This window comes from Xyrauchen texanus, chromosome 35, assembly GCF_025860055.1.
Source record: "Xyrauchen texanus isolate HMW12.3.18 chromosome 35, RBS_HiC_50CHRs, whole genome shotgun sequence".
Taxonomy (NCBI): Eukaryota; Metazoa; Chordata; class Actinopteri; order Cypriniformes; family Catostomidae; genus Xyrauchen; species Xyrauchen texanus.
Window position 1 is genome coordinate 14,010,242 of NC_068310.1, and position 27,497 is coordinate 14,037,738.

Genomic DNA, 27,497 nt, shown 5'->3' on the forward strand with positions numbered 1-27,497 from the left:
CAAGTGAATCATTCAGCGATGCTCTGCTCTGTTTCTACCCTACCGCGAATCAGCCGGACACGCCCACTCGAATCTGATTGGTTTAGAGTACAAGATTTTACTAAATAGACAGAGCGTGCGTTCATTTCATTGGCTGCTTGGTCTTTACCGTGAAACGTTTGAAATAATTGCCCAGATGAGCTTAAACAGCACTTCGAAAAGGAAAGGGAGAGAAAGAGACAGAGAAGGTCAAAATACTATGCATTGCTCATACTGCTTTGTTATTACATATGATAAATTCTGCATATTAGAGAACAAATGCATAGTCATGCATTACTGAGATTAGTCTTTCCCTAAATGTTTACAGATGTCTCAACACTTTGTTTCAGTGTAGTTTAACAAAATTAATGTGTCCTTTCAACCCACATGGAAACATTAAATGAGTCATATCACGAGAAATCGAATATTGCTTGATCATTTGAGATCACAAAAACTTCATGTGACAATGAAAACATACTGGACATTTCAGAACTCAATATTGTAATTATAAAGAAAATGATACATTTAGTACTTAGCGTTCACACTGGCATTTAAGGTTAGGATGGCAGCGTTCACACTTGTTCAAATGAACTGTACTAATAGAGCAATTGCACCAGAATTCGTTTTAATCGAACCAAACCTGCCAAGTGTGAACACACCCTAGTGGAAATGGACATAAAAGAATAAATTAGGACCTTTTTTTTACACAACACACTTTTAATAATAATAATTAAAAGTGATAATACAAAAATTTAAGATATATCCCCTTTAAGATACCTCACTATTATACATGGCCACATTTGACTTATCTTGTAGTATTATATATATATGTTTATTATAAACATTATTGTGAAGTATCTATGAGTCCTTCTTGATAAATAACATTATCTGTGTGTGAGAAGAAGTTTAACTTTCATTTAAACCCTGTCTTGTCCTGTTCTTCTCTGCACAGTCTATTACATAAAGAACGATTTGCCTGTCAGATGTATGTGCCATTTTGATAGACCTCAATACTGGGCATGGTGCCCATCTACCATCTGTGGCAGGCAAAGATAAGAGGGCAGGGAGGGGAAGGGCATTGGATTGTGGGAAGGTGACAGTGCCACTGGAAAGAATGTCATGGCTGAGTTTTTCATGACTATTTCTCCCAGCAGACTAGAGTGGCATTCATTCAGCAGCACAAGTCAATGACCCTCCGACACCAGTGGATTACTGCGCACTGGATGAAAATACATTTCCCTTTTTTATCACCATCATCGTCTTCCACTATCTCTTTTCTGCTCTGATGTATCGGTGATCTTTTCTTCAAATGCTTTGTCATTTCATTGCTTCTGTTCTATCTTGCTCTCCCTCATTTTGTTGGTTCTCCTATTTAGAATGTATTAATGGAAAACATGAAATATATAAATAAATAGCATGCAAATAATATGCAGTTGTACAGATGCAAATTAGATACAAAAAGCCCAATTATCATTAACAGCAACTTGGTAGTTAAATAAAGTGCACACACTCACACGCACACACACAAATGTTTAACTTGTTTTAAAGGATGTGTCTCACATGCCTGAAATATACAAATCATAGAGAAGTTGGACACATTTTAATACTTAAAAAGTCTAATTTAATGTAAAAAAAAAGACATTTATGAATTTAATAATAATATTGCATAATAAAACAAATGATGCTAGTGGTTTTCTCAGATTAACTACATTTTTGAGTTTCACAATGGTGCATTTGCATGCTTATGCTGGATGTCTCAACTCAGAGAAAAACATGAGATTATGTCCATATCATGGCAACGTGAATACTTCACACGAAAAACCACATGAAGTGAACCACACATCAGTGCTCTCGTGAATGCGTATACTGCTACTGACCAGAAGCGATGGTTTATGGTTAAGAAGTACTTAAATATTGATATTTTTTCTAGCCAAAGTGATCATATTGCTTAAGAAGACATTAATTATAAGTCATAAGGATGTCGTTTATGCTGACTGTATGTGATTTTTGGAGCTTCAAAAGTCTGATCACCATCCACTTGTATTTTAAGGATCTACAGAGCTAAGATAGTTGTATATTTTTCTTCAAATGTGTTCTGCAGAAGAAAGAAAGTTATGCACCCCTGGGATGGCATGAGGGTGAGTAAATGATGAAAGAATTTGTATTTTTGGGTGAACAATCCATTTAAAAAAAAGTGTCACTCATTTGTCTTCAAATTGTACAATATATTTCTTTAAGCATAATTTAAACTTGTGAAATATTTTGCATGAAAACTGTCTTTGAGCTATGGCTGGATCTAAAGGGGGACTGGGGGATGAAAGATTTTCCTTGTTCCCCCCTTTAGAAACTCCTCCAATGATATTGCAATAATGTTAATTCATTTTTACTTGTGACTTAAGTGTACAAATACATTTGGGGCCACTGTATATTAAAACATTTGTGAGCTAAACCATGCTTTAAAAAAAAATTCTCCAATGCTATATTTCTAATATATGGTACACTGTTAAAAAACATATGCAAAAATGGTTCCTTAAGGGGTACAACAGTTTGTCACTGTGACAGTACTCTCAAAGGTTTATTTACACCTTTAGGTACTGATATGCACCCTTTGGGGACAAATAAGACACTTAGGCAATGCAAGGCACGTTTTAAAAAATAAAATTCTGACAAAAAAAAGCTTTGCTTTACATATGTGTGTAATTTATCTGTACATCTTCTTTTGGGTTGTTTCAGAGGTAATAGTCCTCTTCTTCTATGTCTCCATTTCCCTCCTCGAAGCCCAAGGCCTCGATGTCATGTGTGATGTCATCAATTCTGCGGTTGAAGTCCTGGGAGCCAGAGGGTACTGACCAGCCATCATAGCCGCGCACTGCTGTGGCAGATGTGTTGCTCATGCTCCGCTTGATCCGCCCAAAACTGTCTGTCAAAATCCCGCCCTCTCGGATTCCAATGTCCTCCAAAAATGCCTCGAAGACTCCTACATCCTTATCTGGAATAAAGGGTCTCATGCCTGGTTACATAGGAGAGCAAATACGTGAGAATTCACCATGGTTTTTTTACACAATGCATTTATTAGGTTGGAATTGTAATTAAGGGTTAGTTCACCCCTAAATTATTATTCTGTCATTATTTACTTGCTCCTATGACATTCCAAACATGTATACATTTCTTTCTTCAGTGGAACAGTAATGAAGATGCAAGGCACATTTTGACTGTTATAGTAAGGAAAAAATATGGAATAAAATAATTGTATGGTGACTGAGGCTAATATTCTGCCTAACATCTCCTTTTTTGTTCCTTGGAAAAAGAAAGTCATGTCAGTTTGGAAAGACATGAGGGTGAGTAAATGACAGCAGAACTTTCATGAACTGTCCATTTAAGTCACACAAAGGTAATGTTAACAGAATTAACAAATGCTTTTTCTTTTTTATTATGAATTAATTACTACATTAAATACATTTCAATCCTTTATTAGAATAATTCAATAGATCATTTACCACATAATGCGATTGCCTGCTTAATTTAACAAAACAAGATATACAAATGCAAACAAGCCAGAGCAAATCACACATGCAATCCCCTTTACTATTAATATGGCTTCCAATCTGTTAATGAGATCTCATGAACAGACAAACATGTTGAACTGCTTTTTCCTGTGAGAACACGGCAGCATGTAAATGATGCAGTGACCCTATTCTGCACTGCCACTCTACTCTTTAAATGGACACAAACAACACTGAATTTTGATTGCACTCAAAATCTTGTCCAGCATTGAGCTGACTCAGTCTTTTGCATGTGTGTCAGGTTAGATGATTGAACAGCCAGCAGAGGTATAAGTAGCTCTGTGAGAGTGTTATGTAATTGTCTGTGTTATGCACAATTCCTGCGTATTAAGTGCATAGTCATCCCTGTGAATCTCATGTCAGAAGAGTTACATTGACAGTGTGTAACTAATAAACTGGGCCAAATTTGTTTCACACTAGACAATACATTCTACTATTTTAAGGTAATGTGTGTAATATTTTTTTGGATTTTGAAATATGTTCTCCTATCCCAGCTTAATATGCAATGACAGCTGTAAGTAAGCTATTTCCCTGAAGATTTCCCTGAAAAGTGAAAACACAGTGATTCTGTGGCTCTATTAAAACATTGATCTGTTTGTTAAAGCATCCTGTCTTGCTTGTTCAGGGAAACCTTTTTGAAAGCAAATTTATTCTTGCAATTCTGTTTTGGCACAGAAATAACACTTTATCTGTAATGACTAATTTTCTAAATATGTATTTGTGACAAATAAGTAAAGCTTATTTATAGTCTAGAATCATAGTTACATGGTTATTTAAAGGTTTGAATAATGGACATAGTTCCCCGTCTGTTGCTCACTTCAACGTTGTGTCGAAGAAGCGACACTAGGGGTCTCTCTTGAAAGCCTTGTGCATTTCTGAACTTGAGAAAAGGCCAATGAGAAATTGGCAGACAGAATTTGCATGTCCCGCCCCCGGACATACTGGTATAAAGGGAGGGAAATACGTCTGTTCGTTCAGAAATTTTCTTCGGAGCTGACCGGTTGTGTGAGCAGCGAGCTGCGATTCACAAGACTGTTCATCTTATCTCTCAGAGCGTATGCTGTTGGATCTACGGCGCATATCAGAGGCTTTCTCCTTCTCTGCACGGCAGTTTTTTTGTTAATTTTTGTTTAATTCTCTAAAGGAGCAATACACAGCTGCGTTGAACGTCCTTTTTAGGATGCGTCTTTATAAAGATGCCCTTCCGTCCCTGTGAAGTTCCTGGATGCAATCGAGTGCTCTCCACTTCTGACGGTCACAGGTGCTGCCTCGTGTGTCTGGGCCGTGATCACACCGAGGCAGCATTTGTGGATGGTTCGTGTTCTCACTGCGAGAACCTTACCATGGCAACGTTGAGGTTGTGGCTTTCCTTCCTAAAAAGGAAGCCCATGGGATTGAGGACGACCCGGCTGGCAATGGAGGCGATTTGGGGATGGCAGCCGGCTTGGTTTTGCCGGGTACATCCCCACGAACCACCCGCCCCCCGACACGCTCGTTGACTTCCGTCCGGTGCTTCCTTCCAGGGCCTGTAGGATGACGTCGTTACTGACCTCCAGCGCCACCGGACAGGCCGCTTCTGCCTTGCATGCCATGGCCCTCCTGCAAGTCCACCAGGCCATGGCACTTAAAGATCTGCACTTGGGTAGTCCTGACCCCGACGTGTTGCAGGAACTGCGCTCAGCGATCGACCTCGCCCTCAGGGCCACGAAGGTCACAGCGCGGGCAGACGATGGCCACCCTCGTGGTTCAAGAACGACATCTGTGGCTGAACCTGGTCGAGATGCGGGACGTGGACAAAGCACGCTTCCTCGACATACCTGTCTCCTAGTTCGGTCTCTTCGGCGACACCGTTGAGGACTTTGCCCAGCAGTTCTCAGCAGTGAAGAAGCAGACGGAGGCCATCTCTCATATCATGCCCCGCCGTGCCACCAGCACGGGCTGTGCTCTGTCTGCCCGCCGAGGGCATCCTCCTGCGGCTTCCAGAAAATGTGCAGCCCGTCTCACGAACACCCTCCAGGACCCAGAAGGCTCCCAAGCGTTCCTGAGACGGATGACCCAGAGATTGAGATGTTTGCTCCAGAGCTGGTAAGCAGACCACTCCGTCCCCCAGTGGAGGGCTGGGAGAAGAATCCTCAGTTCAGTATGTTTTCTTTGCCGCACACCCTTCGGGTTGCGGTAATCACATTCTCAATAAAGGAGCAATTTCCTCTTTCTCTGGGTCACCTGGCCCGCAAATGCCGTTCTCACGACACCCCGATGCCACACCTCAACAGTCCCGGCACATCGGATGTGGACCTCCCACCTCCAAACCCACGACTGTTTCCCCCCGGCCGGCCGGTTCTGATGAGTCTAGAGGACCCCTACCTGGTGTGCGGAGCAAAGTAAGTGCTTCGAGTCTTCCCTCAGCACCAGAGCTTTGGGACACGCTTTTGCCCCTGACACGGTATTACCTGCTCCACCCCGCTGCGAAGCCCCGCTGGGTACATCAAAAACAATTGTCCCCTTAGTGCCCCTTAGCACGGAGCTTGGATGCGTGGCTTTCACTTCCCAATCTGTCACGCTGGCTGGCCAGGACCATCTGACTCGGTTATGCAATTCAGTTTACCAGGCCTCCGCCCCCCCTTCGGTGGCATTCGCTTTACCGTGGTGCACAACGAAGACGCCAAGTCCGCCTCTCTTACTCAAAGACGCGATAGAGCCGTGAAGGGTTTCTACAGCACTTACTTCATCATACCCAAGAAAGGCGGCGGCTTACGACCGATCTTGGACTTGCGAGTTTTCAACAGGGCCTTGCACAAACTCCCGTTCAAAATGCTCACACAAAGACACATCTTAACTTGCATCCGGCATCTAGATTGGTTCACAGCAGTGGACCTGAAGGACGCGTACTTCCATGTCTCAATCTTGCCTTGACATCGACTCTTTCTACGGTTCGCGTTCGACGGCCAGGCGTATCAGTACAAGGTCCTTCCCTTCAGCATGTCCCTTTTCCCTCGCGTCTTTACAAAGGTCGCAGAGGCAGCCCTTGCCCCGTTTCGGGAAGCAGGCGTTCGCGTACTCTACTACCTCGATGACTGGCTCATCCTGGTCCACTCCCGAGAGTTACTGTGCGTCCACAGGAACCAGGTGCTCAGGCACCTCAGAAGCTCCTGGGGTATATGGCGTCCTCCGTGGCGGTCGTGCCACTGGAGTTGATGCATATGAGACCACTTCAGCACTGGCTGCAGACTCGAGTCCCGAGACGAGCATGATGACTCAAGTCGCTGCGTGCCACTCACATCCGCGCCCAGACCTCTGGAACCTCCACGTCTGGCCCCTGGACGGGATGCGGAAGATCTAACTGGCCTGCCACCTTCTACCGTAGACACGATCAACCAAGCCAGAGCTCCCTCTACCAGGCAACTTTACACCGTGAAGTGGCACTTGTTCGCGAATTGGTGTTCTTCCCGGTCTGAAGACCCACAGAGGTGTGCAGTTGGGTCAGTGCTTTCATTTCTGCAGGAGAGGTTGGAGGGGAGGCTGTCCCCTCCACCTTGAAGGTGTATATTTGTGCTATTGTGGCCCACTACGACGCAGTAGATAGCAAGTCTTTGGGTAAGCATGACTTGGTTATCAGGTTCCTTAGAGGCGCCCGGAGGTTGAGCCCTTCTCGGCCAAGCCTGTTCCCCTCCTGTGATCTCTCAGTGGTCCTCTCGGGCCTTCAGAGACCCACCTTCAAGCCGCTAGAATCAGTTGAACTCAAGGCCCTCTCCCTGAAGATGGCCCTCCTTATCGCGCTCGCCTCCATCAAGAGGGTCGGGGACCTGCAAGCGTTCTCTGTCAGCGACACCTGCCTGGAGTTCGGTCCGGCAGACACTCATGTCATCCTAAGGTCGGGCTACGTGCCGAAGGTCTGGTACGTGCTTTGCGTATCTATTTGGACTGCACACAGAGCTTTTGACGTTCTGAGCAGCTCTTTGTCTGCTTTGGCGGACAGTGGAAAGGGAGCGCTGTCTCCAAACAGAGGCTTTCCCACTGTGTGGTTGATGCCATAGCATTGGCCTCTCACGCACAGGCTGTGCCCGCCCCCTTGCGGGTTCGAGCACACTCGACGAGAAGTGTGGCATCCTTGTGGGCACTGGCCAAAGGTACCTCCTTAGCAGACATATGCAGAGCAGCGGGGTGGGAAACACCCAATGCCTTTACGAGATTTTACAATCTCAGTATTGAGTCGGTTTCATTCCGTGTTTTCTCAGGTCCGAGCCAGTAGAACTCGGTAACGTGGTAACAACTGACCGGGTGTACCGCTTGCACCAAGCGCCCTTTCCCTCCGCTGAGGTAATATCGTGCGATCTTATCCCAGGAGATTCCACTAACTCGGCTCCCTGGATGACTCCTCTCTAGCCCTCTGGTCCGTGAATTCAGCGGAGGAATTCCCCGACCAAAACCAATGCGAGTACTCAAATTACTCTGTACTGGAATAGGTGATCCACAGGTTGGGCTCCCATGTGGACTTGTCCCCCTGTGTGTATTTTCCGCGGTATGGTCCCCATGCGAGCGGATCCGCATCTCCCTTGGGCAGTCCTCACTGCCCTCCGTTTGCCATGTTTTTAGCAACTCCTCCCTCCCAATGAGGTAGGATCTACCACCATGCCATTCTCCACATACGACTTAGAATCCCATGTGATGTATTCCACCACACTTTACATCCCCCAGCCAGGGCAGGTGTGGTCTCCGCAGGGTCTTTCCCCCCTGAAAGAATAGGAATTGGGAAAAAAGTGTGATAGCGAGAAACATAGAGAGAGAAAAGGCACGGCTGGCACGGCTTGCTCCCATGCTTGGCACGTCGCCTTGTTCCCCCCATATCGGGGCGCAGAGAACCAGAAGGCTATGACGATCTTATGGGGGTTGGGGAAGGGTACGTGCAGTCTGACAAGGCCTGTCGATTTCCCGCACCTGTGTCAGCAGCGCACGTACACAGTTCAGCGCATGGCGTGATTAAAATTGGACCCCTAGTGTCGCTTCTTCGACACAACGTCAAAGTGAGCTACAGAAGGGGAACATCTAGGTTACTGTTGTAACCTCTGTTCCCTGATGGAGGGAACGAGACGTTGTGTCCTCCCAACCACGTCGCTGAACCGAGCCACTGTTATGGCCGAACATCATTGCCGGCTCCTCAGGCAAAATCCTGAATGAACATTTGAATGAAATTTATACCTGTATGTCTGGGGGCGGGACATGCAAATTCTGTCTGCCAATTTCTCATTGGCCTTTTCTCAAGTTCAGAGATGCGCGAGGCTCTCAAGAAAGACCCCTAGTGTCGCTTCTTCGACACAACGTCTCGTTCCCTCCATCAGGGAACGGAGGTTACAACAGTAACCTAGATGTAATTTATAGTCTAGAATTGAGTTTCAATTTCTGTGGTGACTGGTGTTAGTAGTGAGATTTGTACTTGCTCTGTCATGCTATGAAAGTGTGATGTTGGAAGAGCTGTTACATCACAATTTCACACCATGACTTACTCTAGAGCAAACCAGGTGCTCATGAATATTAATTAGGCTGCTTGTTACTCTAATCCCACTAATGAGCTAATGATAGACACCAATTACACAAACCCTGAATACATTGCCAGGTCTGATAAATCATGACAATGAAACTGTACCTTTTTGGCATAATTTGCTGTAGAAAGCAAAAGTAACAGAGAGAGAGAGAGAGAGAGAGAGAGAGAGAGAGAGAGAGAGAGAGAGAGAGAGAGAGAGAGAGAGGGGCTATATGGTGACTCAATATCACACCTGTTCTTTATTGTTAAGAATATGATACAGTATTTCAAAAAGAAAACTTTACATTATTGATTTGTTTTTTTAATAAGAAAATATTATATTCATCAGACAAAGAGGTGTGATTTAAAACCTATTTTAGAACCTAAGTTGTATTAATATAGTTTGTGTTGAATGTAAAATAAAATAGCAAAGAAAAAAGTATTCAGAGTAGTGTGTTCTCACCGAGCAACAGGAACTTGCGTGATTCTCCATATAGCTCAAGCAGGTCAGTACAGAATTGCTCTATTAGAGCACCTAGTCTGTATTCTCTCAGGAACAGAGCAAACTGTTGAATTTCCTGAGGTGTCAGCTTGCTCCTCAACTAACCAATGAGAACAGGGCAATAAAACACACAACAGAATTAAAAGACTATAAAAGACTCTGTGGATTAGGATACATCATGGCTAAAGGCACACCTTAAGGAAAATTTGTTTTTTTCTGGTCACAACATGATTTAAGATATATGAAAAACATAATTTATGTGAAAATAATAATAATAATAATAACAGGTTGTTTTTCTGAAACAAAAGGGTCCCAGTGGGGTTTTAGTGACATTGTTAATTTCAAACACATTTGGCATTTTATTACAAGTGTTCTATGAACAAACTAATCTCTATAATGATGAGTTAATGTGAGCATTTTTCATAACAAATCTATTCACCCCACTTAAGAAAAACGATGTGATTGATAGGATCCTTTAGCCCCTGCAACAGGGGGGCTTCTTTTTTTACCCCAAATGCTGTCCATGGACAGTTACTGAAAAAAATAAACAAAACTAAAAAATTATCAATAAGTATTTTGTAAAAAAAATAAATAAATAAAATAAAAAGGGTAAATTTCAGGGATTTTCATTAGCTACATACATTTGCACAAACGTACATAAAAAAAAATCAATCAATCAAATTGCTGCAAAATCAACCTATAGATATTACACGCAAAGATATGATGAAACAGGAAAATGTTTCCAGTGTATAGTGACAATTTAAGTGCTATTTAGTGTTTTGGGAGAATATAAAATCACAGGAGCCTTTTACCCCAGGGGCCCTTTTGCCCTGTTGTACCCTGCTATTCCTTTACTTACTGGACAGTTCACCTTGAACAAAACTGAAAATAACAAATAATTTTTTTTGTCTTGAAATAAATGTGATAATGTCAGGAAATTTTAGTAGCTACATACATTTGCAACATTTAAAACATTAGATCAATTTGTCTCTAAATCAACCTATAGACACCACACACAATGAACTCATGGATCAGGAAAATTTTGCAGTGCATACTGACAAACAGGAGCTTAGGAAAATGCTGTGGTGGTTTTGGATGTGATTTAGTGTTTTGGGAAAAATAGCAACTCAAATGTGCCTTTTACCCCAGGGAGCCTTGCACCCCGTTGTAGCGTATTGCAGTGAAGGGTTTTTTTTGTGTTCACACAAAAATGAAAATGCTACAATTTATTCGTCTTCATGTTGTTTCAAATCTGTATGACTTCCTTCCCTACATGGAACACAAAATGAGACGTTAGACAGAATATTCATGCTGCTCTTTTCTATACAGTGAAAGTAAATGGGTGCTGGCGAGCTTCAAACGTTACAAAAAACTTAAAAGCAATGACTCTCAAATCTGATTCTTGTCCATGTAATGTATATATAAATATAGCATTCAAACTATAAAAAATGCTTGACGCAAGTCATGCCAAATGGTTTATGATGTGCCAAGTTTGAATATGTGTGTAGGGCAAGATTAACAGTGAACATGAACTTACATATCTGTCTGTTCCTCACACAAAGCTATTGTATAGATTCAAAGTTGTATGTATTACTTTTATGTGGTATTTTATTTTATTTTTTTCATGTTAGGAGCTTGACAGTGTCTATCCCCATTATCTCTAATTGTATGGAAAAGATCAGCTTTACCATTCTACCAAACATTTCTGATTATGTTCCACATAGGGGGGAAACTTATACTGGTTTGGAACAAAGGCCAGGAAGTGACAGAATTATAATTTTTAGACAAACTATCTCTTAACGTACACAATTCCATGAAAAATTAAGTAGGACAATGTGTATAAATGTCTTACTATGATCATATATTCCTGCAAACTGGCATTACAGGGTTCAGAGTCGCTGTGTGTGGAGACCAGGCTTCGATGAGAGTCATGACAGGAGAGAGACGAGTCCTCACTATAGTTCTCACTGTAGTATGGATCAAATGCTTCCTGAGAGCCATCACTGCAAAGAGAGAACATGCATAAACTTGTCATTCATTGAGTCACACACAGTATATACAAAACCTACACAGATGGCTTAAAGCAGCAGTAAGCAACTGATTTTTAATACCGCAACAAACAAACAAATTCCCTACTATCTGACAGATAGCAGAACAGATGTTCTGATACGAAAAACAGAAATAAATGTCAGTCCTATACTATTTAAACATCAAAAAATTAAAAATAAAATAATAATAATATGACCACAGCCTAAATTCGCCAATCAGAAAACTTGAAGGCAGCTCTCTGCCAATGGAGTGAGTTTTGAGCAGTACTACCAGTTGGCCGATCATCCTGAAAGATAATAGACTTAAGAAACTTTAAAAAAATCTGTTTGGTGCTGCTTGTTGTCCAAAATAATTTATAATAGCTGTAATGTGACTGAGATCGGATTTACAAAACAATATCGACAACCTACAACAAACCAAATAAGAATAAAATTATGTTTCATGAACACAGATTTCATGAATCATAGCTTTTATGAAACCACAAACATAGACACTCACTATGAACTGCAGCAGCTGAAGTCTGTATCATAGCCATATGTCATATCAGTGAGGCAGCTGTCACCTTGGACATGTATTGATGGCAAGAGAGAGAAACAGACATGTTATGCTGTACTGTGCAAACGTCTTAGGTCCATTATATTTTTCATAAAAATATAATATAATTTTATATATTCTGCTTTTAGTGTATCAGTAGGAAAAATCAATTCTTTGATTTCAACATTCCTTTTGCAAATAGAATAGAATAGAAGAACAAGGATAGAGCACAAATCTCAGCATTATCGAGTCAGTCTGAGATTACATGAAGAGACAGAAGCTGTTAAAACAGACTAAATAGATAGAAGAACTGTGGAACGTCTCCACGAAGCTTGGAACATCCCATCTGCCAACAACCAAGAAAAAACATGTTGAGGTGTACCTAGGAGAATTGGTGCCATTTTGAAGGCAAAGGTTGTCTTCCAAATGCACTAAATATTGATTTAGCTTTTTTTTATGTTTACTGGACTTTGTATGACACAAACTGATAAATGAAAACTATTTATTGCATTAAGTTTGAAGACATCCTCACTGTGCAACACAAGTGCCTAAACCTATTGCACAGTACTGCATATTTGTGCTTTTCAAAAGGCAACTGAAACATCAGAGTAAAACATGCTTTTGATGAATGCAGCATAGTTATGCGTTGAAAGTATATACAACCTAAAATATATATATATATATATATATATACTGTCACTGCATGCATAGTACAACACTGATAGTTGATGAACACAATATGAAATCTATGTTTTATTACAATGGTTCTCAACTGGTTTTGCTTCAGGGTTAAAATGTAACATTGGAGACCAAAATACCATGAAGTTAGATTGGAAATACAGACTTTGACAGCAACAGCAATATATGTTGTACTCAATGTCTCCTTTTCTTTTTAAAGTTGATAAGCCAATACCTATCATAACCATGGAGGATTATACTGTCAGTTGCATTTAATTATTTTCATGCTGCCTTATTTTTTATGCTATCTGCAACTCTTGGTTTGAAACCACTGGTTTGGAGTGTTTTAAGGACATACAGCTCTGTAGAAGTTAGTAAGTGGTAACTGGCTTGTAAAGGTCAACGGGGATGTCACTCACTCCTCTGCAGCCAATAGCGGTCAGGCATGGTGTAGTGATATCCTGCCCTGTCGACACACTCGATGGTCTGATGTCCATAGATGATCTGAAACATCTGACAGATGAGGGCGCAGTACTCTTCTGCAGCGTCCTGCATGAGTGTGTGTGGTTTTGATTAGCATTTGAATAATAAAAAAAATGAATAGGGACCAAGCCACATGCTTTAACCTTTCTCTCGCTCTCTTTAACACACATACACATACACGGACACAGACACACACACACACACACACACGCATGCACACAAAAACGCACACACACACGCACGCGCACACACACACACACACACGTTGGTGCGTCTCTCCACAGACATAATTAATTTTATACTGTATGAACTATAGATTCTATCCCCTAAACCTACCCCTAACAAAAAAACGTTCTGCATTATTACATTTTATGGTTTTCACTTAAAAGTAATTACAAGGGTGTAAAAGAACACCCTTGTAATTACCAGTTTGTAACTTAACAAAAATGTCCTCGTAAAAAACTAAAACCTGTGTTGACCCAATTACAATCCCAAATATATTACACACACAGACACACACACACACACACACACACACACACACACACACACACACACACACACACACACACACACACACGTACAGATCCCTGACACAGCATGGTATTACATAAGCCTGAGCATTAGATCACAAGAGAGTCTACTCTGAGCACTGTTTACATCACTGCTGACACAACTCATCTTGTCAGCAGCTGGTAGTGGAGCTAAAGCTCTCTATGAACCTTTAATATCATTCTTTACACTCTTTCTTAAATCTATGCAATAATTATAATACATTTCTCCAAATGGCACATTAAGATTTAGAACTTTCATTTTTTCTCCATCCATCCATCCATCCATCCATCCATCCATCCATCCATCCATCCATCCATCCATCCATTAATCCATCCACCCATCCATCCACATTAATCTCTGATTAACATATTCTCTCTCACCCTGTTCTCAACAGCCAGTATAATCAGGTTACAGTAGGCATCAGGGCATGGCATGGGCTCCAGAGGGTTATGGTCCCTCCTCTCCCAGTTTCCATAGGACTTCCCCCTCTCCCAGCTCCCTGTGCAACCATGTCTGCGCTCCCAGCTCCCACCTGGTGTGTGTTTCCTCTCCCAGCTCCCACCCGGTTTAGCTCCAGGCACATGCCTTTTCTCCCAGCTACCGCCTACCACCCCTCCACCTCCCCGACGCTCCCAGCTGCCCCCTACAAGCCGGCGGTCCCAGCTCCCACTCATTGGTCGCTTCTCCCAGCTTCCTCCGCACGGCTTCCGGGTCTGCCTACGCTCCCAACTCCCACCTACACGTTTCCGCTCAAGGCTGCCACCATTGCTACTACCTCCTCCGCCACCAGTCCCAACTCCTCCTCCCCCCACACTGCCTTGTTTGGGCTCCTGGCGAGAGGAGAGCTTCCAGTCCACGCCGCAGATGGTGTGGCGTCGCTCCATGGTGCCCCCTGCAGGTCTCGGGTCAGTGTTGCTTAAAGTTTGTCTTCGGCTTTCCAAACCAGTCGGTCTATTCTCCAGACTGTCCCCAGCTAACACAGTGTCCACATTCAGACCTGAAAATCACATGAAACAGACACATTTAAATCATTTGGAAATACAGCATGCACACTAAATAATCTGTCAGTGTTCAAACAGAAGCTTTTAGAAGAAGCACTTCCTGGTCTTCCAGCAGACATACACACAGACAACCAATGACAACAGTGCTGTTATTTATGACCCCTGATGATCTCCTACTGCTAGGATCATAATATTAATACTGTATATTATTAATATTATCAAATGAATTCATATTATTGCTGATTATATTGCAAATAATCTGAATTTAGTGATAACCAGGTGGGCTATGACTAAACAAAGGAGTCTCGTACAGTCAGATCGAGCTTAACCATAAAAATATATACTTGTGATATATATATATATATATTACAAGTATATAATTGTTATAAGGGTTTTTAATAATGATCACATTGTAGGTAAGTACCACACACCAGTTTTGAGCACTAGAAGATGCAGTGCATCGTCTCGCAGATAGGAGGCAGCAGCGATTTCATGTGTGGGGATTCTCAGCAGCAATTTCTCATTGTCTCTCCAGGTGAGCAGCAGACAGCGAGCAGACAGACTAAGAATGCAGTCCTGCTCCACGCTGGTCTTCAGAGGCAAAACCCTCAGCTTCTACAGACAGACAGAGAGAGAGAGAGAGAGAGAGAGAGAGAGAGAGAGAGAGAGAGAGAGCGAGCGACAAACAGATAGTATGCATCATTGCCTGAATAATGTGTGTCTTTTAAGCCATCTTCTGAATCTAAAAATAGCATTGCAACATCTCTGTTTAGACAGATTCAGCTAGTCTTAAAGAATATGGTGCCCGTTCTCACTCTAGCTGTGTCCAGAAGCTGCAACAGCTCGTCTCTACTTGATGGATTCAGGGAACATGACACCCATGTCAGGTGTCCCAAGAACTGTTAGAGACATTCACAAAAGACACACTTTCAAATATACAGAATCTGCTGATCTTGAATCAGTTTCTCCTTTCCAATCATTAATCACAAATTCTACTGCAAGCCACGGTCATGTTATAAAAGGATTTTTCTGAGTGAATGTAATCATATTGGTATGTTTGTGTAGTCAAACTAACTTTGACCTCCTTCTCCACATAGTCATAAATCAGTCTTTCAGGATGGATGAGGTAGTCAGGCGGGTAGAGGGGGACAGTGTGAAGGGGTCTGCGGTACACACTGCCTTTGTCTGCCTGTCGCCGACAGGATTTAGGGAACACCAGACGCTTTATCGGTGAAACAAAACCCTGAGAGAAGAGTTAGCATAGGAGAAACATGTTGCATAAAATTGTTCTGAGGATTTTGGCTAAATGTTTGGTGTGCTAATTACATTTTATGGTTAACATAGATCAAGGTGGACTTGTGAAGTATCATGTTTGCCAAAGTTGGCCCTACAAATCATTTTCCATCTGTAAACATTTTTGGATGATTATAGATGGCTTAAAAACAATGTGTCACATGTTTAAGCTATGTTGCCATTTCTGGGTGTTTATTCACAACCCAACCTTAGTAACTGCTGGGCAAAACCCATTATCTACAGTATTTGCTGAGGTTTCTATAGGAGTTTCTAAAGATATGTAAAAATTACCCATAATAACACACTTTATTAAATTGTGCTTTAATAAAGACATCTCTGGGAACAGTCTGGGGTAATGTGTCTTTTGAATTTGTCTTTTCAGGTCTTTCTTGAATTCTTGTTCAGACTAAAGATAATTTTCAATATTTTTTTTTTGTGAATGACTGTGAAAGTACTTGCTTGACCAAAGACTTCTGAAAGTCTGAATTAATATACTCTTATGATGAAACGCACACTCATAAAACAGCCTGCAACTTAAACTGTCACATCATCAGACAGCGAGACAGCTGTTAGAAATTGCAGACGAATTACAGACAGCATGTCCCACTGACAACCTAATGAATGGTGTGTGTGTGTGTGTGTGTGTGTCTGTGCGTGCATGTGTGTGTGTGTGTGTGTGTGAGAGAGAGAGAGAGAGAGAGAGAGAGAGAGGAATAGGTAGAGCTGATGGGAATGTGTGTAAAGCTGTGAATAAATCACACATTCAGGCATGTCAGTGACTGAGTGTGTGTGCTCATTACAAATTTGAGCTAATGGGGGATGTCAGTCATGCTGACTGCTTTCAATGTGTTAGTCAAACTGCATTAAATTGAAGAGAAGACATATCCAAAATTGTTAATCAACCATCATTAAAACTAAACAATAACTCCATTAACACATTCAAATGCAATGCTTAAAAAAGTTTGAAGTTAATACTATGCTAAAACTGGCCCCATATACTTACTTTCCAAATGATATCTGACTCAATGTGATAAACCAAACTGTTTTGTGAGTATTACGTTGTATGTTTAATCACAGGAGCCAAAAGTCGGAGACCACTGGTGAAAATACTCCCCTTTTGTTTTAATGACAGCATGTACTTGAACTTGACAGTATCACCTTGAGCGCCACAGGTTTATGCAATACATCATGGTTCTTGTTATCCCAGAATTATTTGAGAATTTTCCAAAGAGCATGTGCTTGTGTGCTTCAATGGAAGCAAGTATATCTGACCTTTTGTATTAAATTGATCAAAATCATATATATATATATATATATATATATATATATATATATATATATATATATATATATATATATATATATATATATATATATATAAATATATTTCCAGGTTGAAATAAAAATCTGTGTGGTCTCAAACTTTTTGACCCCACTGTAAGTAATGAACAAGATATACTGTAATTATTTTCCTTACAGATATTGTATTTGTTCTGATGTGATCAGTGCTGATTTGCCTTGCCCTTAAACAAATTGAGAGTTCTGGCAAAATTGCTGCAAATTCCCACTCGTTATTTTCACATGCAATTGAGCTATGCGGCAAACTCTTCATTGTCGCCAAAGGCTTACAGCAGAACTGGTTCACCACTACCGGTGATGAGCTGCAAATTTCTGGCAAACATTAGCGGTAAATCTCAAGCTCACTTGCATGTGACAATAATGAGTGACAAATTTGCGGCAAGTTTGCAATACATTTGCGGCAAGTATGTCAGAACTTTGTAACTTTTCACCTTCAGCAAATAACACAGCTGAAATAAAATGCGTGAGCATGAGTAAATGAATAGTACAAGTTATCACTGGCACAGTGATTTTGAAATCATGTGGTGTTGTATAAGCACACACAAGCATATTCATGAACAGAAGAGGTCACATGATCAGGAACACAGAGAATACAGGACATACTCTACAACAAACAAAAAAATTATGTTACCAAAACTTTTGATTTCGCTAATATATTCCAAAATGTTTGTCCAACTAGTTTCAATATGTATGTCTATGATGGCAAATAATAAGAACGTACCTTCTTTGCTCTCTTGGGCTCATAATCCATACTGACCTGCCCGATGGCTAGCTGTGTGCAAATGTTTGTGTTTGTTTGTGTCTCTGTGTAGGATTGGCCCTGATTCTCCTCTCAGCCTCCTGGAGCCAGGCTGGACTGTGCAGGAAATTCACTTCCTGCTGGACAGGAAACTCCACCAGAGAGTCAGATCTAAATTCCCCAGCACCTCCACTCTTAAAGTACTGATAACACACGCATAAACACACATACACACACACAGTAAGCAAGATACAGTTAGGTCACAACCAAGCATGCGCAAACATTCATTCTTAACATGTCAAGACATCAAAATTCACATTCACAAAGTCATAATTCGTTTAATTGCTCTATTAGATTAAATGGAGAGTAATTTTTCACTCAATGGCATAGTTCACACAAAAATGACAAATTTCACATTATTTTCTCACCCTCATGATATCGTAGAAGTGTATGACTTTCTTTCTTCACCAGAACACATTTGAAGAGTAATAGAAAAATATCTCAACTCAGTAGGCCCTTAAAATGCAAGTGAATGGATATTTCTCTTTTGAAGATCCAAAAATCACAGACCGTCAGCATAAACATCATCGATACGACTCCAGCGGTTAAAGTAATGTCTTCTAAAGCAACATGATTGCTTTTGGTGTGAAAAAGATCAATATTTTTTAACTCTAAATCATGCTTCCGGTGAGCAGCAGTACTTACGTGTGACGTGATAACATTTGATACAAGTGAAGAGCCGGAAGAGCAGCGCTGTTTACAAGTGAGGAGGAGGAACTCTGTACAGTAGCTTAGTTGGTTTTTGTTTAGATCTGTATTTATCTGTTTCTTTACTCACAATGGTGAATTTTTGTGCTTATCCTGGATGTCTCACCCGAGTGGAGAACATGAGATTACCTCGGTATCCATGGAAACGCGAATACCTCACACGAGAGACCGCTTGGACTCCACCCTCTCCTGAAGCGTAGCGGAAGCATGATTTAGAGTTAAAAAGTACTTAAATTGATCTTTTTGCACCTAAAGCTAACGTGGCATTTTAGAAGGCATTAATTTAACTGCTGGTGTCATATCATTAACGCTTGTGTTAACTGTCTGTGATTTTTTTTATAGCTTCAAAAGAGAAATCGCCATTAACTTGTATTTTAAGGACCTACTGATCTAAGATATTTTTCTATTTTTCTTTAAATGTGTTCTGGTGAAGAAAAAAGTCATACACATTGGATATCATGAGTGGGAGTAATATTAGAGAATTCATTTTTACATTTTCATATTGAAAATGTATTCTAATGATGGTCTCATTTGCATCTGTTTTTGTTTCTCTTAAGGAATTTTAAGAGAAGCATCTGAGACAGATAAATTGAAACTTAAAGTGAAACATTATTGCGAACTCAATTAAATCTTCTAATTTAGGAAAGATCATCCTCTGGGGAATATCATTTTCCTCTGGGACTAATGTGTATTCATCAGAAAGTGCAGTGTCTGAAAACTTAAGCTAGTCAGGGTATAGCCAGTCAGGGTAACTTAGCAGGTTGAGTTACACTTTACCCACAGTCTATCGTTTGACATATCATACCTCTTCTGCACAATATATTAAATCACCTTGCACATAACTGTATATCTGTATATAACATATTTGAACAACATTATTGCCCTACTGTAGGTTCCTCTAAATATGTATCTGTTATATCTCATTTTTTATTATTTCACTGTTTATGTATTTATGTTTTATTTATGTTTATATGCATATTTCAATGTTTGTATGCACTGTATATGTATATTTTTTGTATTCTCTTTGCAGTGAAGCTTCTGTTAATTCTGTTCGCCAATCAAGTTGCAGTAACTCAAAGCTTCCACAGGGAGTCAATGTGAGACAGGACATTTGGTTGAATAGGGAGTGGCACAATCATGAGAGGCTACACCGAAAGCTAATCACCTGCAGAGAAACCCTTGTTGTATTCTTTAAATCCTCTCGTAGAGGAGTGTCATACTGTTGGTTCATAGCTGAATATGTTAAGAGTTGCCTATTTGCAGTGCTGGGTAGATTACTTCATAATTGCAATCCAGTAATGATTACAAATGACATGACTAAAATCGCAATCAGTAGCAATCTCTTTTTACGTAATCTAATCGGATTATTTTTTTTTTATTATTAATTTTGGATTACCTCTCACCTAACTCTTGTTTATTTGATGTAACATGAGGATCATTATTAAAATATGATGACAAACACGATCCTTGTCTTTTCAGTCATAAAAGAATTTCAAAAAGCCAAGAAACCCTTTTAAAATGCATCTTTCTATAACATAACCTTTTATTAAATAATATGAAACAGGTTGACTATTTATTGTTTTACAATTTTTGTAATTTTATTTTAGAAAATATCTTTATCCATTGTTGTATCAGACCACTCATCCGGGTTATGTGAGCCATCTCTCCTGCTTCACGGATCACTGTGCATAGTTAGAATAGTTATTAGATCCTGTGGCACAATTGAGTCTTTGAAAACTCATCATTGTAACAATAATAATAATGTAGCACCCCCATTTTCACCTAGACTAACGTTCAAAAGTTATGGGTCACATGCCTGAAATTTTTCTCATGATCTTAAAAACATTTTGATCCAAAGGCATATACTTAAATATTTGAAATGAGTTTTGTAGACAAATACATAATAGTGCCAACATTTAAATGTATTTATGTACAAAACAAAAAAAATGTTTTTTTTTTTTTTTTAAATGGATGACTTGGACCGAATAATTAAGAAAAGAAGCCACTAAGTGCTCAGCATATAGATGGGAACTCCTTCAGTACTGTTTAAAAAGCATCCCAGGGTGATACCTCAAGAAGTTGGTAGCGAAAATGCCAAGAGTACATTTCTGCTAAATGTAGGCAGTGCTGCCACTTTGAAGATGCTAAAATAGTCTATAACATAGTTTTGATTTATTTAGGACATAATTCCATAGTTGTGATGACTTTACTAACTAAAATGTGAAAAATATAAAAGAAAGAATGAGTAAGTGACTTTAAACCTTTGAACGGTAATGTACAGTCATCAAAATTGGTATATATATATAGTTCTCATAAAGCCTAACAACTTTCATACTCACAGTCATTAGCTCCACCAAACAGGAAGTCGGCCATTTTGGGTTTTCTGAAAATTGGTAGATGCTAAATGGTGAACAGATTTTTGATATTTTGAATGGTGTCGACATGGCGAAGCAATACATTTATGGCAAAAAATGGGAAATAGAAATTGCCTTATAACTTCTGTGTGCGATTGGTGAATTTGATGAAAATTCAGCTGTATGTTTGGTAATGTGGGCTGATCACATGGATGAAGCTATTATGGTTTACGATCATAGTGCTGCCAACTGGCAGCAGGAAGTATGGCACTTTTAACAAACTTTGAAATAGTCATCTTATGTTTACATGAATTGCTTCAAAATTCTTTAGAATATCAAGACACTGCTGATGTAAACTTGTCAAGGTATATTAGTGGTGGTGGCATAGTGGTCTAAAGCACTAAACTGTTAAGCAGAAGGTTGTCAGTTTGATCCGCACAGTCACCACCATTGTGTCCTTGAGCAAGGCACTTAACTCCAGGTTGCTCCGGGAGGATTGTCCCTGTAAGTCGCTTTGGATAAAATCATCTACCAAATGCATAAATGTAAATGTAAATAAAATGTCAATATTAGATATCTTAAATAGTGTTACCATGGCAACACATAATTTGTTATTATTCCTTTCTTCCTATATTTGGGTGTTTTTGAGACACTTGGCATGCTTAAAATGTCATGAAAGTTTGCACACACATCAGAGTCTTTAACCATTAGGGCTGGGCAACATTAATGCATGGGTGTGTAGGGGGCTGTGTAGCACCCCCTTTACAGTCGGAGTGTAAGACAGCCTCTGTAGCACCCCATTTTCACCTACAGTCGCCAAATTGGTACATTTATAATTCTCATCAAACCGGACAACTTTCATAATTATAGTTATTAGCTCCACCCAATAAGAAATCAGCCCTTTTGGATTTTTTGAATATTGTAGTCTCTGAACTTTTAAATACTCCCACCTGTCACCACATTTAGACAACATTATGCCAAGACATTGAAGATGCTAAATTGTGAACAGAATTTTGATATATCAAACTGTGTTGCTGGCGAGGCGAGGCATTAAATTAATGGTGAAAAATGGGAAAAAGGTAGTGTCTCATATAGTCTGTGTGCAATGTGTGATTTAATTCAAAATTGAGGAGTATGTTTATTATTGGGGGCTAATCACATGGATGTGGCTATTTTGGGTCACAGTTATAGTGCCACCAACTGGCAGCAGGAAGTGTGGCTCTTAAAACAGGCTTTAAATAAGTCCTCTTATATTAACCCAAATTGCTACAAAATTGTTGAGAATAATGTCAAATGCCAAATGCATGTGTCCACCTTGCATTGTTTTCCAAAAACCATTGGGTGGAAATGGACAACGTGCTTGGGCCCATAATCGCTGCTTGCTGCTATATTTTAATTTAAAATCTATTGACTCAAAATTGAGTCTTTTAATACTCAGTTAAAGACTCATCATTACTCTATTGCCTTTGACTGTATTTATATTTTGGTTTGGTTATTAAATGTGGCTGTATTTTAATTCTATTGTAAATTACTTTGGTCAACATTTTTTGTTTTAAATGTGCAACAGAAATAAATGGGATTGATTGATTTCTACAAGTAGGCTAATAAAATAATTTCAACTCAATCAATGTTTATGTGCATACATTTGTTTATTTGTTTAGAAGGCTCTGGGTTACTGACCAGAAGGTTGGGGGTTCAAGCCCCATCACCGCCAATATGCCACTGTTGGGCACTTGAGCAAGGCCAACAGTATAGAGTGAATACATTTCACTCTATATATGCAAAATAAAGCAATCATCTATCTATTTTACGAGTATTTTAATTTAATTTTAATTTAATCTATTTACAAATTGTCCTTTTATCTGATCATCTAATCCAGATTACATGTAATCCACCACTGCCCGGCACTGCAAATTTGTTTGATTGTGTTAAGCGCAACAGTGTAGTTTTCAGCATGGCCAATGACATTTACAAGAAGAATGTAATTAAAACTTTATCATGTGATCATGAAAGCTGAAAAGGTATGTAGAAATGTGCAGTTTGCCAAAAAAAAAAAGTGTAGCTTCACAGTTAAATTGTACATCAGCCCCAAGGAAAACCTGAATGTAATACTGGAAAAGTGCCCAAACAAACCCTGGAGATACATGGCAGATAACTCTGGACCATATAGGAGAGTCTGATAAGAAAGCATACTGGATTGCTTCTACATGTAACCGAGTTTAAAGAGTTTTCTCCTGTTGAGCATACTGTTGACAAGGAGAAACCCTGTTGTGTGTGTTCTCTATGTGTGTGTGTGTGTGTATGCTCATTACAGAGGATGCTGTTGACCCCACTGAGGACATGAGTGGAGGTGGAGAGGAGACGAGCTAATGGTGGGTCGGCTTGCAGGAGAAGGGCCACGTTTGAAAGCTCTCTGACAACACACACATACACACATTGACACCCCAGTTACCACAGCAACATGTCAAAGGATAGGACATTCATCTCAAAGTGGATGTCCCTCTATCACTCTTTCTGTAACCAGATTTTTTATGTTTGTCGTCAAACAGGTATTTAATGGTCTCGTAGGCGGTTTTTGAATACCGCAAATATAATGCCCACTTAATGATGGATATCACTGAAAAAGATGTCTTGAGAAATGACACCTGTCTCTGTGACATCACCAGGAAGGGTTTAAGAATATAGAGTGTGGTTGAAATTAGCAAAAGTTAGTAAAACGACTGAAATTGCTGACAGTTTTCTGCATTCATGTCATATGAGATCCTTTGTAGTTTAGTTAAAAAATACAACACGAGTTATCATGTGAACAGGTGTGCATCTGTGAACGAGCTTCTCTCATAGAATTTATGAAAAGATTTTCACAAAAAAATAACTTGCATTTCAGGTTGATTATAACCAAAAACCTATTGTATGCTTTTAAAAGATTTGGAATATGACACACAAGCCACATGGAGTTTTATAACACTTTTGGGTGCATTTTTAATCTTTAAAAGTAATCACTATCAGCTGCAGTTGCATTGGAAGGATAGACCTGGATATTCCTTCCATTTTTTCCTTTTTTGTTCAGCCTAGAGAGAAAATCATATGAGTTTGGAACAACATGATGGTGCATAACTTATGTCAGAATATGCATTTTGGGTGAACTGTTTCAGAAATTCACTGCCAAAAAAAATACAAAATACACAATGGTCAAAGACGCCCATCTATATTCATGTAGCCCAATAGAATAGATGGATGTAAGATGAATCAATAGAATAGATGGACGTTGAATCGTGTGTGTGAAACAATAGCATTTATGGACATACGACGAATCATGTGTGAGGCCCCCCCCTTGGGAGCCTGTAGGTCAGTTGTTTTGCATGTTAATCTTGAAATATGGTAGAGTTGAAGATAGGTGCCAGTGGGAGTGTGGAGGCTGACTTCAGTGGTGCAGTGGTCCAGTGATCAGGCATCGGCCAGAGGTGGCAAGGTGACGAGACTGCTGGACGAGAGAGAGAGAGCACCTGATTTCCACTGACTCCATGGGGCTACTGTTTGATGAGACACATTTCCAATGTCTACAAGAGAAAATAGAAGTATTATAGAGACATTCTGCAACATATCCAGTGGTTTCAACATTACGGACTGATTAAGAGATTTTTTACCCACAAGTGAACTGACACCATTTTTTACTGAGTTGAACTTGGATAATTTAAACATTTAAAAATGTCTCAGTCTGATGTTGATAGTCTAGTAATACAAAGCACTAGTGGTGAACATGGTGCAGGTAGTAGTATGCATTATGCACAGGGACAGATTCAAGAACTCATCAGAAAGCATTACAAGACCATGGCAGCTATCGCCAATTTGAGTAAAGAGCCAACCAGGTCTTATGTTTATGTGCCAAGGAAACGTCACATTCAACAATTTAGTGGTGATTTCAGCAAAGATGGGAGACGTGTTGATAAGTTTATTGAAGATGTAGAGAGGGTGTTACATGCTAGAAATCAGACCACCGAGGATCAGTTAGACCTCGTACTCTCCCTCTTAAGGGATGCAGCCTTAGGAGAGGTCAGATTACTGCTGGGGAATGAACCAAAGCAAACATTTGACCAATTTGTGTACCTGATAGAAGCTTTTCGAGAAAAGTGCAGAATATCTCAGTTATTAAAAACATTCTATAGCCGTAAACAAATGGAAGGCGAGGATATTTGTACTCACTCTCATGCTTTGTCCCAAATTCTGAGTTCTATTCTGGAGCAGTCATCAAATGCAAAATCAAATGTGGATTTGGCAATCCGAGATCAATTCATTAAGGGGATTAGGGATGCATGCCTTAGAAGGGAGATTTGTAAGCTTGTGAGGGACAAGCCTCAGTCATTGAAGTGTGAGATGAAGCCTCTAGAAGATCCTAAATCTCATGCTACAATATTAGTCAGCAACAGCAGTGTTGTATCTGAGACAGTAGAAGCTCAGTGCGCTGCTGTTGGTATAGACTAATTGTGTAAAACCTTGCTACTAATGAAGAAGTTTTAAAAATGGTAGTAGAACAAGGAAAAGCCATAGGAGAGCTAACACAAGCTGTTGAGAATCTCACTTTTTAGTGCACTAAGTCAGAACCTATGGATCATTGAAAACCCAAGATTCAGTCAAGGTTTACAGATGATGGCCAGCCAATATGTTTCCAGTGTTATGATATAGGACGCTGTAAAAGGTTCCAGGAATAAGGAAGGGAGTGGGAAGTGGGTGGCAGTCCAGGTAAGTCAAGTTTTAATGGATTTTCAGCTTCACAATAGTATATGCACTTCAGCTTGACAACAGTATGTGCACTTCAGCTTCACAACTTAATAGGCTTCAGCTTCACACTTCGGGTTTCTTTGTTCCCAATTCTTTCTGACTCTCCGACGTTTTTGGCAGACTTTTCAAGCCCATCTCCGTCGTCACTGTAATGAGACACATGTGTTTAGTGTTAACAATCACCAGGTGATGGTCCGCTTCCTCTCTCCCCAGTGAAAGACACATGACCATGTCCCGCTCCATAGACACATAGCTTAGAGGTGTTTGAAGAAAAAAAGTGTGTTACAGAGAATAATACATCATCAGTGCAGCAGGAAAAATTGCACCCTTGCTTGCTGTGAGCCAGGTGGTGCAAGGGATGTCCATAGGCTCAGCCAATATCGCTATTTGTCGTGACAGACTACTCCAGTGTGCTGTGGGAAAATGTCCTGTTGCTAATCTAAAGATTATGGGAGTAATGGCCTCTCGTTTACTTTATATAGGATGCCATGTCAGTACTATTTCTGAGAATTTATTCAGAGATCACCTGTCTTGGGAGGATGAAGATACGCTCTCCACAGCATTTTGGCATTTTGGCTAAATATTACAGCTCACAATGGTTTAGACATAACTTAGGTTATCTTGAGTTGGAGGTTGAAACCATGTGTATTACCCTACCAGAATGTGGTTTTCTAGTAGTCAGAGACTCACAAAACTCTTCTGCTCTACTAGCCCTCATTGGCATGAACATCATTACATCACAAGATGTAGACAACTGGTTCATGCAGAGTTTGATTCTACCCTAGGAGGAGAGTTGCAGTCTGAATGGAGGGAGGTATTTCAGATGATGCAGAGTGCCAGCAATCTAAAGAAGCAAAGTGTAGTACAAGTATCTGGAAAAGACATGGTACACATACCTGCTTCTTCAGTTACAATGGTAATGGTCAAGGGAGTAAAGAGTATGTTCAATTATGGTTCATGGGACTTCCTGTTAGAACCCACGAACACACCCTTACCTAGCAGTCACATTCTTGTTGCCTCTCAGGTTGTGAATCAGGTTGTGAATCTCTCCCCAGAAGATATCTGATTACAGGCCAGAACCAGACTTGGTACTCTGTCTCATATTGAGAGTGTGAAGTCCAATGAGACGTGTGAGGTGAGATTCCAGATAATTTTTGCTGATATTAAAGAGATCAGTGTAAAAACAAAAGACAGTCAGTTATTGGAGGACAGCTCCAAAGAGTTTCTCAACAAGCTACACATTGGTGATACTCCTGAACAGCAGGCAGAGCTGAGCGATTTTTTGATGAAGAACTCTGATGTTTTTG

General features: G+C 40.2%; 1 protein-coding gene across 2 annotated transcripts; it reads right to left on the minus strand.

The window, feature by feature from the left end:
• Positions 1 to 787: 787 nt before the first annotated feature.
• On the minus strand, positions 788 to 18,370 carry LOC127629134 (cerebral cavernous malformations 2 protein-like). 2 transcript variants are annotated; one of them, XM_052106213.1, is made up of 10 exons: positions 18,275 to 18,370; positions 15,977 to 16,144; positions 15,717 to 15,800; positions 15,333 to 15,516; positions 14,281 to 14,897; positions 13,282 to 13,411; positions 12,149 to 12,212; positions 11,454 to 11,604; positions 9,563 to 9,701; positions 788 to 3,028 (listed from the first exon to the last, which is right to left on the minus strand). In XM_052106213.1, the coding sequence occupies exons 1-10, from the start codon at positions 18,302 to 18,304 to the stop codon at positions 2,748 to 2,750; spliced, it is 1,848 nt and encodes a 615-aa protein (XP_051962173.1). In that variant the 5' UTR covers positions 18,305 to 18,370; the 3' UTR covers positions 788 to 2,747. The 2 variants fall into 2 exon arrangements, with proteins under 2 accessions (XP_051962173.1, XP_051962175.1); XM_052106215.1 differs by lacking the exons at positions 15,717 to 15,800; positions 15,977 to 16,144 and having other exon boundaries at positions 18,275 to 18,354.
• Positions 18,371 to 27,497: the final 9,127 nt, after the last annotated feature.

Coding starts and splice junctions, on each gene's coding strand:
- LOC127629134 (XM_052106213.1), bottom strand. CDS start 18,304: ATGGATTATGAGCCCAAGAGAGCAAAGAAG. Junction 11,605..12,148: donor TTCAGCTGCTGCAGTTCATA/GTGAGTGTCTAT, acceptor CTCTCTTTGCAG/TGATGGCTCTCAGGAAGCAT. Junction 9,702..11,453: donor TGCAGGAATATATGATCATA/GTAAGACATTTA, acceptor CTCATTGGTTAG/TTGAGGAGCAAGCTGACACC.